Source organism: Natator depressus, chromosome 2 (genome assembly GCF_965152275.1).
Source record: "Natator depressus isolate rNatDep1 chromosome 2, rNatDep2.hap1, whole genome shotgun sequence".
Lineage (NCBI taxonomy): Eukaryota > Metazoa > Chordata > Testudines > Cheloniidae > Natator > Natator depressus.
The window spans coordinates 109660846-109676240 of record NC_134235.1 but is presented as its reverse complement, the minus strand read 5'-3'; the positions used below and the strand labels follow the sequence as shown (position 1 = coordinate 109676240).

General features: G+C 39.8%; 1 protein-coding gene across 3 annotated transcripts; it reads right to left on the bottom strand.

The window, feature by feature from the left end:
- Positions 1 to 1717: 1717 nt before the first annotated feature.
- RBM24 (RNA binding motif protein 24) lies at positions 1718 to 13391 on the bottom strand. Of its 3 annotated transcripts, XM_074944841.1 has the most exons (5): positions 12859 to 13390; positions 11781 to 11904; positions 10491 to 10545; positions 4686 to 4737; positions 3554 to 3797 (listed from the first exon to the last, which is right to left on the bottom strand). In XM_074944841.1, exons 1-5 carry the CDS (start codon positions 13024 to 13026, stop codon positions 3693 to 3695), a joined length of 504 nt encoding a protein of 167 aa, XP_074800942.1. In that variant the 5' UTR covers positions 13027 to 13390; the 3' UTR covers positions 3554 to 3692. The 3 variants fall into 3 exon arrangements, with proteins under 3 accessions (XP_074800941.1, XP_074800942.1, XP_074800943.1); XM_074944840.1 differs by lacking the exon at positions 4686 to 4737 and having other exon boundaries at positions 1718 to 3797; positions 12859 to 13391; XM_074944842.1 differs by lacking the exons at positions 3554 to 3797; positions 4686 to 4737 and adding an exon at positions 10110 to 10160 and having other exon boundaries at positions 12859 to 13389.
- Positions 13392 to 15395: the final 2004 nt, after the last annotated feature.

Sequence of the window (15395 nt, the reverse complement as noted above, 5' to 3'; positions counted from 1 at the left end):
AAAAAAAGATGAGACATTCTGAAGTTGAGGTCCCAATAACAACATTAACAAGGTCATATTGCACGTGTAGTGGGTCAGCAAATGTACACATTTTACAATATAAAAATATGCTACACTAAAGAATAAAAAATGGAAGATACTGTCCACGCAACACACCTGAGTTAACTTTGCTGTGGGAACCTTAATGTTTGTATTTCTTGACTAAGTTATTTTAGCTGTAGCACCAGAGTGATTTACATTTAAAAGGGTCTTCAACAACAATCTTTTCTCTACGGTTACATAACTCATGCAATGGCCTGTCACAAAGCAATCCCTGGAGTGCAGTGTGTCCCCTCTTCATATCCCACACAGGGGTTCACATCACCTCAACAGCGGGAAGAACAGAGGTAGGACCTATGACTTTTTCCCCTTGCTCCCCAACCCCCTTGCATCATGTTACATGGTGGCCCAAGGAGCAGACCCAGTGCAGCATCAGGGGAGGCTAGTGTGCCACTGGGCTTCAGGAAGTGTGGCACTGTTCTTGGATTCTGGGAGGAATTGGTATTTCTGAGCCTAGCCAATCCCATGTCTGAATTTAGGCCCTCATTTTCCCCCGGGGGCCTAACACATGTAGGAAAGAAGTGAGTGAGTTTAAACTAGAAATTTCTGACTCATTCTTCTACTGGGTGTTTATATATCCCCAAGGAAGAAGCAAAGGAGATTTTTCTCCCTGAGCCCATGGATCTCAGCTGATCCCACAGGAGGCAGTTCAGCACCATTCTCTCCTGCCCGTACTGGGCTATGAGCAGTTCATTATTTGCTTAGAAGGGAAATGGGATGCTTGTGAACATGAGTGCAGCAGTCCTGGAGAATTAAGTCCTATATGCACCCAACGTGAAATTTACTCCAGAGTAGCAGATCAGCACCACTGAAGTCCAACTTGTGCCCTCAGAATAAGATTCCAACAGGGCACACACACCTTGTGTTGACCCTCTGTATGGGAGCAACTTTCACCCACAGAACTGATGCAGCAGACATAGCAACAGAGGAAGTGTTCTCTATATCACTCCACTTAAGTAATCCAGTGTGCAGAGGAGACCATATCTAGGAATGAGAGAGCAGGTCAGTCTCCATGCTCAAACCTTCATCTCTGTCATTTTTCATGGCAATCTTACCAATTAGCATCAATTATAGTAGTGGTTTTCAGGACATGGATAACTTGTTCACTAAGCATTGGCAGAGGCTGCCATTCATTTCATATGAGGCTCCTCTTTTAGTTGTTGGACGACAGCTGCTTTTGGTCATTAGCAACTTGGGCTGATCATGAACAGACTGAAGAGCTCTGCCAGAGAGCATGAACTAACTAACCCCTGAACTCTCCAAAGCTTCCATTTGTAATGTTGGGAAAGCAAAACACAAAACAAAAAACAGCCCCCTCTCTCAAATGTTCCCTTGCACTAAATGTTTAATAACTGTCCATCCAAAGAGTGTATTTTCTACCCTACATCATCTCTGTATTTTATGATTTGCTCAATATAATTTGACAGTGCTCCATTTACATTAGTCTGCAGCTCTGAAACCATTATATGTGACACCTTGTTCTCCCCACAGTCCAGGAATTTTACAAACAAGTCAAGGCTTCTAAACACAGTTAGAAGAGCTCCGCTACTGGTTGAGCAGAAAGGTAAACAGACTGGATGCAACAATATTTTTTATTATATTTAATACAAGTGAATAGATTAGAAGATCCGAAATGTTATAAAGCAATATACATACTGAATAAATAGCACAGGAGTCATGTCTACATTATATAACACCGGCTAGTATTCAGAATACTTAAAATAAATCCAGTGACATTGGATAAAGTCCATAAAAATGCTATCCTGTCTTCCCTTGTATGAAATTGTTCAAGTATAAAAAAATCCAATACAGTGTAAAATATTAAATTCCAATTAGGTCAAGAATAAAAATAGCAAGTATTGCAGTTTCACAGGACAATGTAAAGCAGCATTCTCAAGCAAATGAAAAAATAGTCTACATACAGATGTGTGGGGGGAAAAAAAAAATCTGTACTAATGTATTTGAGAGGCCTACATGAAAAAATACTTAAGAGGGAAAAGCATGGAATTAGCAGTATTTAATGTAAAAACCTAAAAAGTGTTAATTTAAGAGTACCCTCATACAGTGCACATACTGAATTTAAATAAATCCAAGTCAACCTCTTTAATTGATTAGGTTAATATTTAATATGCTACATCTAAACCTGCTAAATAATTTATGCCATGAGATGAATACATAATTTTACAGTGTCACATCTAAAGTTGCTTTCTTTAGAGCGCAGCATAGTAAAACTTTCAAAATAAATATTTCTTTTTTAAATAGCATTACAATTAAGGCACAGTATAAATCACATACCATTAACCCTTGAAGAACTGCAATCTCAGTAACAAAAGTTGTCTCGTACTGTATGTTCTCTAATAAATATTTTTAAATATTCTGAAATAGATACTAAAAATTGTACAAAGTTTCAAAAAAAGGAAAAAAAGAAGTTCCCTTAAAACAGTTCTTAAAGGTTTAAATTCAGCAAGCTTCTTTCTGCCTTTATTCACAAACCATGAACAGATGCAATAAATAGAAAGAGAAGGCTGTTGTAGTAAAGGGCTGATCCTATTTCAGAATCAGAATAGCTGACACGAGCAGTTAAAGTTTCCCAAAAGTGAAACAGGATGGAGAGAGGGATTAGAAAGTGACAAGCTCATCAAACGAGCACAAGTGATGTGTTCTTTCCAGAACTGTCTGTGTTATTGATTGTCTCTACAGCTGTTGCACCCATTAATTCCACATCACTTGCTCCATAGTTCCACTCATCCAGAGGACAGATAAGAAAATAACTTTGGTGCCTGTCCACCATTTTATCAACCGGCCATGTTCCTCAGATTGTTCGATGCCCATTAATGAGATAGTGAGAAAATATTTTCTCACTAAAACAAGTTCTATAGGCCATGGTGAAAACTAGAAATGACAATCAGTGCTTTACACATTGTTTTAAAAAACTTAAACTTGATACAGGCTACATATTGCTCACTGATTTTTTTTCCCTGGTTTAACTTTTTCAAATATTTTCTCACTTGTAAAAGGCAGTTTGCTTCCCTGATATTGTAAAAAATACACGTTTAATTTTTTTTAAATATAAAGTCCCATTGTTAGTCCTGCCATTCTTTCATGACAGTACATTATAGATTGTTTCTTCTCAATTGATATCTGAAACTGGTACCCCCACCCACCCCTTCCCTAATAGCAACATGATTTGGATGCATGCTGTATGAAGACAGTGGAATAAAAAAATATTTAACTTTGCAGTAGCATAGCTTTTCTTAAAGCTGCTTAGTTAAATGTTAATTGTCTTTTATTAACTACTTATATTGGAAGGCTGGAAAAAAGGAAGAGAAAGAAAGAGATCTATCTTTCTTCAGAAGTCCATCTGCTATTGCATGCGGTCTGTCTGTAGCTGTTGTGGCTGGTACTGACCAAAGGCTGCAGCAGCTGTCCCAGGTGCTGCAGCAGTGAGTGGTTGCTGGACTGCATAGCCATAACCCCCAGCAGTGACATATCCTGCAGCAGCTGGGGATGCTGCATACGGGTACTGGTCATAGGCAGCAGCGGCAGCAGCAGCTGCCGCAGCTGAGTATTGTGCATATGCCGCTCCAGTGTAATCAATGTAAGGCGTGGTGGAGGCAGCAGCTGCTGTAGGTTGGACATGTGGAATTACAACTCCTGGCTGCACAAAAGCCTGTGGATAGACATAATGAGCAGGTATCCTGTTGAAAGATGGAAAACAAAGTTAGAGGAAAACTTACGAATTTTAAGTACTATTTCCATATTCAGAACTAAAACAAACTCAATTTAGTTGTTGTTATGAGCATAGGGTTGCCACAATAGCTAAATTTATTTAATACACCAATGTATCATTTCAATAGCACAAAGAGATGCATTGCTCAAAAGCCCAGCATTAGGAGATGACTTAATAGCATTACACAGAACACCATCAAGCAACATCAAATGTGTTCACTTTAAAATCTTTAGAAGGGCCAGTATTTGGGATGTCAGTTTAAGACATCTGTAAAGAAGTTAAATTTGTTTATTCCAGATCCAAGCTTGGATTGTGTATTTTTAAAATAATCTGTAAGTGATTTTGTTGCCCTAATTCTCACTAACTTCATTGACTATTAGTAAAATTCTGTGTTATGAAGACTGGTTTTATTATAACAACTATGCAATTTGACAGTGTAGCCACTGTAATCAGTTTGCCAGTAGTAGATAATGCAGCTAAACAGGTTTTTTAGTTGGTCAATTCTGTAACCCATCACTCCCCCCCCCCCCCCCAATCTTCTTGTAAAAAAAAAAAAATTGCATTGTGGCAACCCTACTTAGATTGCTATGCAGACTCAGCACACATTAATTCTCTGCAACCTCAGTCACCCTTATTAAAAATTAAAAAAACACAGGCGACAAAGGAGTTTAAAAGTTCACAAGTGTGGTAAACACAGCACGAATCACACTTTCCAAACGAACTATAGTGCAGCTCACTTGGTCACAAGAGGCCATTGAGGAGAAGCTACATAGATGCTATTAAAATTCATAACAGTGATTCCTAAGTACATGTGCATCACACTTTTGTAAAGGTCATAAGGACACAAGGGTCAAACCTGTTTGACAATCAGGCCACTGATGTCCTGTTTTGTGCCAGCTTGTTTATTTCTATGCAAGACATACAGCATAGAGTTTTGGGAGATGGGGGTAGGATTAAATCTAAATAGATCTGGTGTTTAACAAAAGCAAAAACAAGTTTATGGCTCATTAAATAACTGTTTGAACAAGTCAATAGATACACTTTCTCATTTCCTCCTCCAAATCAGAGAACTTTGCTTCCTTAACTTACTAGCCTATGATTGAACTACTTTTGATAACAGTAGTAATCCTCTCACATCACACAGATCTGCATACAAAGTAATCCCACCATTCCATTGTATCGTGTAATATTAAAGACATTCTTTAGAGTAGAGTAATACCATGTTCATTATACATTTAATCCCCCAATCCTGCAATTGGATCCATGAGTAGACTGAAGTCAGTGGGGCTCTACACAGCCATAAAAAGTCTGCTTTTTCAGCTCCCAGTGCAGGATCAGAGCCTTAGACTTTGCACGAAAGTTAAAAATTTCCATTTCCGGCTGAGTCCAAAGACAACTCCAGCCTTTTAGCATGATATTTACATTATAAACATAGATGGAAAATTGCAGCACTACCGTTTGTCCTCCTCCTCCAGCTTTAAGTTTTTTTGAAAATAAAATAACAGTTTTACTTCCAGTTGTCAACAGTTCAATTAAATGGGACACTGTCAACTAAATTCATCCCAAGATTAAAAAAATTATAAAAAACAAAGCATTAAATCTGATTGGCCTTTTAAATTATAAAAGCTTAAAGACAGTTAAACTCAGACAAACCCAGTAACTAAACATTTCTCCCTGCAAAGTTTGTAAACTAAACACTGCAGTTGTAATATCTTAACACAATTGAGTTATTTCATTTTCCATTGTCTGAGATGACTGCAGAAAATTAGAGCAACAAATGACAAAAAGTAGTGAAACTGGATTTTTACAACTAATTAATAAAAAAATGTTTACAACATTTTAAAGATGACACTGTCCCTTTAATCATGTTACTATCTTAGCTCTCCATTCAAAAGGGAAACACACAGTATCTGGTATTAGATACCAACCAGAATATAAAAACAATCATAGCATAGTTTTTACTTCTGACACGCTACTTTAAAAGGATTATAAATTAATTAAAATGTAATTTACATGGTAGCTTGATTATTAGTTTAAATAATTTTTCAAGGGTTTTTCCTAAACCCTGATACAGAGAGTCCATTTAACATCCAACAGTCAGTTTAACATCCACGTAGAAGCAAATGGGCAGCAGTAATTATGGCTTAAATATTACTTTAAACAGTAAGAAGACATACTACATTTCTAGCTCTTTCTCTATGTGAACACAAATGACATTACCGAGGATTTCTTAGAACACTTGTACATGTACTTAACTTTTTTGAAAACTAGATTGAAAGATACACATGCTCCCACTTAAACCCTTGTGACTTGTTTCCTTTAAGCCAAGAAACAAAACAGGTGGTGAATTACGAAACTATCCCTTTACAACAGCATTTTAGTCTGCATTATACATGAACCCTGTGCAGGCCCCCACCATCATGCCATTTCAGATGTGGTGATTGACAGTGTAAGCTGCAGTGGGGCTATTTTTGATCCATCGGTCATGAGACAAGGGTTTCAAGCAGAGTAAAATGACTTTATAAGGCCAAAGTAAACGTCTATCTACTGCAAAGGCAAGCATGCGTACATCTCAATGACACCGAAACACTGCTCTTTAATCTTTTGACCTCAGTTTCCCATTGTGCTGGGACACCTTAATAAAACAGTCAGGTTATTATAAAGAGTACTACTTTATAATAGACATTATAATATTGGGACAATATTTTAATTATACAACAGTCTTATGGCAAGGAAATTTTTTCCATTTTGTAGTACATAAGTTTATTGCCTCAAGCTACTGCCTTAAAGAAAAAAAAAAAGAGGCAATGTTTAGCACAAGTAATTTTGGTGTATACAAGTGCTCTTGCCATAAGACTTAAGATTTTCATTAACCTAAGCTGTAAGAATACTTTTGCAAAGTTAGAATGTTGATTAGGTTTAATACTATAGTAGCTGTATAAGTAACAGTAAACTGCCAAATATATTATTGTAAATGTTATGCATACAAAATACAATTGAAACAAAAAGACAGCCTAGGCTGATCTGGAATAGCTGCAATACATAGGAATTCAGTATTAATGGACAGAACAATTGTGATCCCATTGAATTCTTGAACAAGTAGTTACTGGACTCTGCATGAGACCTGTTCCTTCTGTTCTGGATCTTGCATTGCTTCATCTGTTCTTTGTAAGTACAGTTAACTAGCAGATTTAATTCAAAGTTCAATATTGAACAGCTTTCTTATACCAGAACAAGAGTTATGTATACACACTAAAAATCAAGCATGTTTTGGGGGTTAAGTTTGTGCTCAATGCCTTCTGCAGGATATTGAAAAATATATACATTCGGTTTTCTTTGACCATGGCAATTTCATTCCACAACTGTTTCAAAATTATCAGCTGCCTGATCTTTTAATTATCAGCTGAGGTCAGAACTCTTCCCTACATCCCTTAACATCAATGATAAGGATTTTGTAAAAAACTTAGAGGTGACTTAGCCAGGGTTTGATATCAGCTAACCATTCGTTGGCTAGTTTGTCCTTTTGGGACCTAATTCGGCTCTCATTGAAGTTGGTGGAAACGTTTCCATTTACTTCAGGATCAGTCCTTACACAAACAGGGAAAAAGATCTAACTGTTCATATCCTATGTCCACCTCTCCCTTCATGCACGTAATTTTCCAATGATGTTACCTCAATGGAACAAAATAAAGATCTTTAAAAAAAATGCATTAATTCAAAATGAATTCAATAGCAGCATTTGGTGTTTCAGTATAAAGCTATACTTTTATGAGTCACAGTGGGATAAGTAACCAACACTGAACTCTTCAAGGTCCCTTCCTGCCCTACATTTCTATGATTGTGGTCAGATTCAGCATGCCAGGTCTCACACATATAGTAAGTGAGATTCTGGATGTAAAGAGGGGGTGAGATCAGGAAATGTTACCCGGGTGGGAGAATTAACCTCTATACCATAGAAAAAAGAAACCAGAACTACAAGTCTTTTATGAAGAGGAACTAATTGCGCTTCTTAGCTAGAGTAAAGCCATGGAGGTACCATACTCAGAATTAAGTATATTCTCCCACTAAATCTGATGTAATGTGATGCTGAAAGTAACTGCATTTTGTCTGAAAGGTGGAACTATGACAGAGCACTGCTGACAAGAGCAAAGTAGAACCTCACTAATTTGCACTTTGCTAATTAATTCACATGCAAAAATGGCACTCTGCTATTTAATCCACACAAAAATGGCACTCTCTTCCCTTTTACTAGCAGAGCACAGTTCTGATGTTCCATATTACTTACTTTTACATAGCATACGGAAGTACGCTTACTAGTAGTCACAGAAAAAATTAAAACTCAAAGTATGTTTCAGTGGAGCCCTGCTCTCACCTCAAAATATTACTCTTTACAGAAAAATTCTGTCCTTTTTAGCAGACCCAAACATTAAAATGTCTGAAAAATGAGCCCTTACACAACCCAGCCTGTTCCCCTTTGTCATAGTCATCACTCTCACTGTATTTTCCACTTATGCATCCGATGAAGTGAGCTGTAGCTCACGAAAGCTTATGCTCAAATAAATTGGTTAGTCTCTAAGGTGCCACAAGTCCTCCTTTTCTTTTTGCGAATACAGACTAAGACGGCTACTACTCTGAAACCAGTCATCACTCTCTATCACTCCACTCAGTTTTCACTGCTCTCCCCAGCCTTAACTTTATCCCCTAAAATATATGCATAGATCAAAATAAGAGTTTAGTGAGAGATTCTCGGAAGTGCACCTCTTGAACATGAAGTTAGATTGTATAATCTCTTGTAACTGGAGGTAACAGAAAATGTGCAGGGAACAAGGATAAAAATGAATACTGGATTCTACCAGTTTAAAAACACATACCACCCCTTTTTGCAAAGTATGTCTCTAACTCAGATTGATATACAGTGTGTTAGAACCAGAAAAGGCTGATGGATTGGAGAAGAGAATCCATTTTTATTAAATCCCTTAAGTAGTACATAGTCCCCGTTCCTCCTTTCTTGCTATGCTAGGCAAGAACTTCCTCTTTTCCTCACAGCTGCACCCTTTGCATTCCACCAGCTCCTCTTTGTAACCCTGCTTTCATGGCCTTCTAGGTAACCCCTTCCCTAGTACGAGTATCAAATTATTATCATATTCTTTTCAGTTTCCCCACCATTTCTCCAAGAATATTAAGAGATACTTCCCTTCAACAAAGCCAGCACAATATATTTGGGAATATTATAAGAAGCAATAAAATAAAATAAATAAAAAATCATAAGTGAGCTTCAGGTACATTTTCAAAACTAGTTTCCTGATTATTACCATGCTTCCCGGAAAACCACTCTACTGTGAGATAAGATGTTGTATGTGAAGTTTCTGGAAGACAGATTTCCCATCCCCACAACTTTTCCAAAAGGAAAACGATCAACTTTGAATGAAAAGCTAGCTTCAACTTTAACTATGGAGCAGCTACTGCCATTTCATAATACCAAGGTACAGTATCTTAAATCTACACTTGTCAAGTAATTGAACAAAGTACATCCTTTGATGCATTCTCCTGTTTTGTTAGCTTATTTATTAATTAGCAAAATTCATTATTTTGCAGTGACCCAGTCAGTGTGAATTAGTGAGGTGGTACAGGACAGAAAATTTAAGCAGATTTCACCTCCTAATTTTAGGTCTATAAAAAGCAAGTGTTAGAAGTACTTAGGAATAGTATACTTGTATATATTTTTTTTTTTTTTAAAGGAAATGCACTACGTATTAAAGTCTGATGGAGAAGTTAAAGACTGGAATTAGAAAGCCCAAGTGGAAGCACAATGTTAAACAAAAGAGCTCCACACCCCTTCATACCCCTCTCAAGGAACAAAACCAAGAACTATAAACATGCAAGCAATATGTTGATTTTCTTTATATAAAAAAAAAAATCAAGATGTCACACAATTTAGCACTCAATACAAAATACAAATATGGTTAAAAAAAAAGAAGTCACAGGCTACAGCTTGAAAGCAAGAAAAAAAAGTCCCTTTGCTCCCCATGGCAAAGTCAACACTCCTCAACAACAAAAACAAAATTAAGAGACCCCAAAAAACTTTCACTACAGCTCTTTCAATTAAATAAAAGCACACAGTTTAGCTATCAACACCACTTCATTTCTGTAAAAAATAAAAAAAGCACACGGAGGTCTATTGACTATATGAAAAAACATACATGCATCGTTAATCACCATTTTAGCTTGTTTGTGTTTGAGTGTACTGGTTACAGTGTTTAATTCCAAACAGAACTATTCCACCTCTTATCATCATATCCTTCTGATCAGTTATCTTAACTGTAAACGATCCCTGTCAGATTAGAAAGAGATAAATAACATTGAGTCAAGCTGGGAAAAAAATAAATAAATGGGGGGCACAGTGGTCTTGTATAAAGTCATACCACTTTCTTTTATCAGAGGGTGGTATGAGTCTGATCCGCTTGGGTTGGGAGGGCTGCATACTTCGTATAGACAACTCGACTCAGCTATGGTCTTTAAAGCATTACCAAAGAGAACATATTTACAAGGTAGATGTTTTTAAGTCCGGAAATTTGAATGGCAACATTATAAAGTCAGTGACAGTACTGCGAGAGGCCACCCAAGGTTATACTTTGTTTGTGGACCTGTTTTATAGACTTACCCAAAAGGCCTCTGTATGAGAGCTGGATGAAGATGCTGAACACCAAAGGCAAAACCTACCAACAAAACACATCACATTCTCTATATGAGCATTCCATCAGCTGCTTATTTATGCTATACACACAGTAACCTTCACTAACAAGCACTAGTAAAGATGTTCAAAAGAGCAAAGAACCACAGGTTACAGAAAGGGTGTTTTGGATAATTTTTTTTTTTTTACAATCTAAACCGGAGGAAAGTGATCTTGACTCCTGCCAATTTTCAAAAAGACAACTTATTTGGCAACAACAAGGAGAATTTCACTCAACTGTTATTTAAAAGCAAACGTTCTGTAGCAGCAAAGTCTAGTCCTTAACTCTAAAGCCTAAGAATTATAAACTGGATTGTAACTGGGTGAATATATGTGGTTTCTACAGACTTCATTGGGAGCTATACATGCAAACGGAAGGGTAGAATTACTCATACTGTAACATACACTGACTTCTTACTTCCTGAAATATTCATATTGGGCCTGATTCCAAGCCCCTTAGTCATATGAGTAGACCCATTAATTTCAGTGGGATTACTCAGGTGACTAAGTACTCACATAGGTGACTATGTGAGTAGTCAGTCACCTGAGTATTCCCACTGAAGTTAACGGGTCTACTCGTGTGACTAACAGCCCATCAATGTCAGTAAGGGGTTCACAGTCTGGCCCCTTTAAAATATGAACATTAATGCGCTACTGTATTCCCATTTATTTTGCTGTGAAGCTGTGATATTGAACAGGGCATGAAATCAGTGAGTGAGTTTTGGATCAGATCTGGCCTTGTGATAAATCCATTCCTTTCTTCATTCAGTGCAATAGATTCCATGTGTTTTAGAAGTTCCCATTAAGAGACTGACTGTGTTAATAAGACTGGGAACATCTAGAAGTTCCTGTATCCTAGCAATAATCTTTCACCTCAATTATACTGTAAATGGTGTATGTCATTTCATTCATAATATAGGGTCCAACAAAATGGAAATTCTGTATGGAGGAAATTTCTCAAAAGGGAACATATATTCCTCTATGTACAGTACACACGCACACCTTTAGTTTTAAAGTTGTATGTAATCCATAACTTTTTGGCTAACACACACACACACACACACACACACACACGAACTATACTCCAAGGAAAATCGTGGCATTGCCTGAGAGGGACTTTTTTAAAAAAAAAACTTTAAAGTCAGACTGAAGTTTTGTTCTTCTCGGAAACTTTGTTGAAGGGCAGGGGAGGGAGAAAAGAGAGAAAGAGACATTCCTCACCTGGTTGCATTATCCTTGGTTTTGCTCCCAGGTATGCCAGGTTCACATTGGCTTTCCTGCCATCAATGATAGGATTGGGATCTTTGCAAGCCCTTTCAGCAGCAGCTCTGTCAGCCATGGTGACCTTAACAAAATACAATGCTATGAATTAAACCACTTTTTCCATTGAAAAAGCAGCAGAATTCACCTTTTCACTAAAACAACCAGCTTCTCCCCACCCCCCGAGACAGTATGAAAAATATGAAGCCTCATCTCCCTAGATGTTTTTGATACAAAACTAATGGGCTTGTTTGAATAATTAAGATAAATGGGGTTTGTTTACATGAAGACACTGAGGATCTTTAACACAAATTAACAAAAGGCCCAAGAAGTTAAAATGCATTAGTTAAAGCACATTACATCCCCTTGTGAATGCTCTCATTCAAAAATAAAGGAACCTGAGTTCTTAGCTTAAAACTCATTGAAGTACAAAAAATACCCTTCCTTTCCTTTGTTCTGTGTTTAATTGGTAAACAGACACAGAAATCAGGTTATTTTAAGCTTTTAGTTTGCTACAATATAATCCTAGGGGCGTGTACATGTATAGGAGCCCCCTGTACTACCACAGATAAAACTTCTAAGTCATATCAGTAAACAACCAGCTAGCCTAATTTGTTGCCAGAAATCTGCATGTAACTTTTCATGTACAAACCACGATCCAAATCCCCTCCATCAGGGATTCCTCATTCTTTCCCCCCTCCCTCAAAAAAATTAAATAACTCCTCAAAACAAAGTACCCTTTCCCCCCAATCAGACAAGCACTTTATCTAGGGCTGCCCTCTGGATCTACCCTGCCGCAGCATGCTGGCCTTTGCCTCACAAGAAGTTTCTCTCCGGCTTCAGGCACTTCTCAGGCTACACCTGTCTTCCCACCCCCCACAGGAGATACAACGCTGGCTTCCCAGCTTGTTTTAGTTTCCCCAGAAAGCGGTTGGATCCCTCCCACCCACGAAGCGGACCCAAGCTAAAAATGATGCAAAGTAGCCACGGAGCAGCAGCGATAAAAACGATCCCCCAAAGAAACCCCCCCACGACTTACAAATCCGTATCCCCGGGACTTGCCGGTCTGCCTGTCGGTGATGACCACGGCTTCCTCGATCTCCCCGAACACCTCGAAGTACTTGCGCAGGCTGGAGTCGGTGGTGTGATAAGGCAGGCCCCCGACAAAGATCTTGGTGTAAGTGGTGTCCTTCTGGGTCGTGTGCATCTTCCGCGCCTTTCGCTGGCCCTGCCAGCCGGACAGCCCTAGGCAAACAAACGGGGAGAGTAGTGTGCGCCTGGGTGCGTTTACACGTGGTGGGAGGGGGACTTATTCCGGAGTCAACCCCCTTTTGCAATTACACTGCGTTCCCTTTTGCAAACCAATCCGCCGCCGCTGCCTCCTCCTCCTCCTCCTTTCAGGGAGGGAGCCCCGCAGCCTCCAGCAGTTTTGAGGTAGGTGTTAGCAAAGGAGGATGGAGCGTGTCCAGGCTGGCGGAGGCAGCAGCAGCTACTAGAGAGAAATGCAGGGCCCGGACGCTGACAACGGAGTGGCTTTTCCCTGTTTGCTTTCCCCTAAAAGCCGGGGCACCCTGGGATCCTCCGCCTCCCGCACCAGGGGCGGGGATGGGGCGGGCCCTTCGCCGCCTATTGGCCCGCTTGGCCGCAGGAGCAGACACACAGCTGTTGCGAACAGCTGGGGGGCCGATTCTCTTCTCTGGGGTCTGGCCGCCCGGGCTGCAGGGAAGGACCCGAGAGAAGCACTGCACGCTCGGGTTTCCGCTTCAGGACAGGAGCAGCCCGAGCAAGAGAGGCGGATTCTCCCGGCCTGGTGTGAGCGGTGAGGGCCCTGAGGCTGATCTGTGGCAGGGCTTGTGGAAGTCGCTCGCCCACACCCTGGGGCGAGGTTTCTGCTTCAGCTGCCGCTGCCCTGCGGTCTCGCCGCTCCCCCTCCTGTCTCCCCCGGCGGTGGGAGCATGGACGCTGGTAGAGCTGCTCCCTCGGCCCTTCTCTTCGCTCGCCCCCCCTCCCCCTTTCCTTGTGCAGTCACCACTGGAGAGAAAGAAGAGACGGAAAGAGCGCGGAGGGGCCGGCCTGGGGGCTCAGAGCCCCAGGGGTATCTAGCACAGTCCCAGAACTCCTCCGTGGGCCATACAGGTAGGGGAATTTGAGGCGGGAGATTGGTAGGGGAGAGGCAGGAACGGGGGCAAAGGCAATAGGAAAGAAAAGGACGTAACAGGGAAGAAAGGGGAGTGAAAGACAGTTGTGCATTAGGTAGAATTGGGAAAACAAAGCTATTCACCTCTGCTCCCCCCGCCCCTCTTAGGGCTACTATTGACTCTTCCCTCACTCCTCTGTGCTCATTGCCCCTTGGGCCTTTTTCTTTGAACCCACCCCTGCTATAAATAGAAGTCACCTATCAATGTGCAAATGGGACTTTATTGTCAAAACGGTGTCTACGTTGATCTCTCTGTAGCTTCCCTTACCAGAGTATCTGTGTGCCCTGTAAGATTAAAGTACACAATTTAGCTGTAGAGTACCTCTAGCTCTTTCATTCTGCAGGCTACTTCACACAAGAAAGCCCTATGGCCCACCTCCATTCCTAAATTCTCCAACATCAAAATAGGTGGTTTTCGAAATGCTCCCTTCCACACATCAGGAAGAAAGGCTCTGCAGACCCTTTGTGATCCATGGTTGGCAGTTTGAGAAGTCTCTTTCCTCCCCTCTCCAGTGATCAGGTGTTCAAGGTTAAAAAGAACTAGATAAGTTCATGGAGGATAGGTCCATCAATGGCTATTAGCCAGGATGAGCAGGGATGGTGTCCCTAACCTCTGTTTGCCAGAAGCTGGGAATGGGTGACAGGGAATGGATCACTTGATGATTACCAGTTCTGTTCATCCCCTCTGGGGCACCTGGCACTGGCCACTGTCGGAAGATACTGGATGCAGGATAGATGGATCTTTAGTCTGATCCAGTGTGGCCGTTCTTAAGCCAATCTGCAAATAGTCCAATCTGTTTCCTGATTCAAAATATTAATGAACTTCCCAGTCAAGGAATCTGTTTATCCCTAATACATGTTGTTTTTTTATTATTACTTAATATACAATTTACCTTAAGGGACAGGTGCAGTACCTTTGTGGCAGTACCTTTTACTTCTAGGAGTGTCACACACACCCCATTATTCTATGTTGTTTCTTTTTGAGTTACAAATAAAAATATTTTAAAAAAGAAATACAGAATTGGAAGGTTAAAGTGTGTTGAAAAGCATTACAGAAGAGATGTTGTACTGCTGTAAGTGACACTCAATCCTAGCAACACTTCTGTAGTCAAAATGGTGCCTATGTTGACCTAAGCATGAACTAACAATCTGATCATAAATAAATTGTGTTTTGGCTGAATGTACCTGTTTATAAAATGTTTCTTCCTGGAAGCATTTTTTTAAAGCAAGAAAATAATTGTTACCAGCTCTTAAGTTAGAGGAACATGATCGTTACTTGCATTAGATATTTTTCTTTGTATGTTTTTGGCTTGCACGTCAATTTGGAACATTACTTAGTGCTCTGAGACATCCAGACTTTTCAAGTTGTACATTTCAAA

Excerpts from the sequence above, each read along its gene's own strand:
- RBM24 (XM_074944840.1), bottom strand. The coding sequence starts at position 13,026 with ATGCACACGACCCAGAAGGACACCACTTACACCAAGATCTTTGTCGGG. Across the intron at positions 11,905-12,858 it reads AGTCCCGGGGATACGGATTT|GTCACCATGGCTGACAGAGC; the intron begins GTAAGTCGTGGG and ends TATTTTGTTAAG. Across the intron at positions 10,546-11,780 it reads ACCAAGGATAATGCAACCAG|GTTTTGCCTTTGGTGTTCAG; the intron begins GTGAGGAATGTC and ends TTTTGTTGGTAG.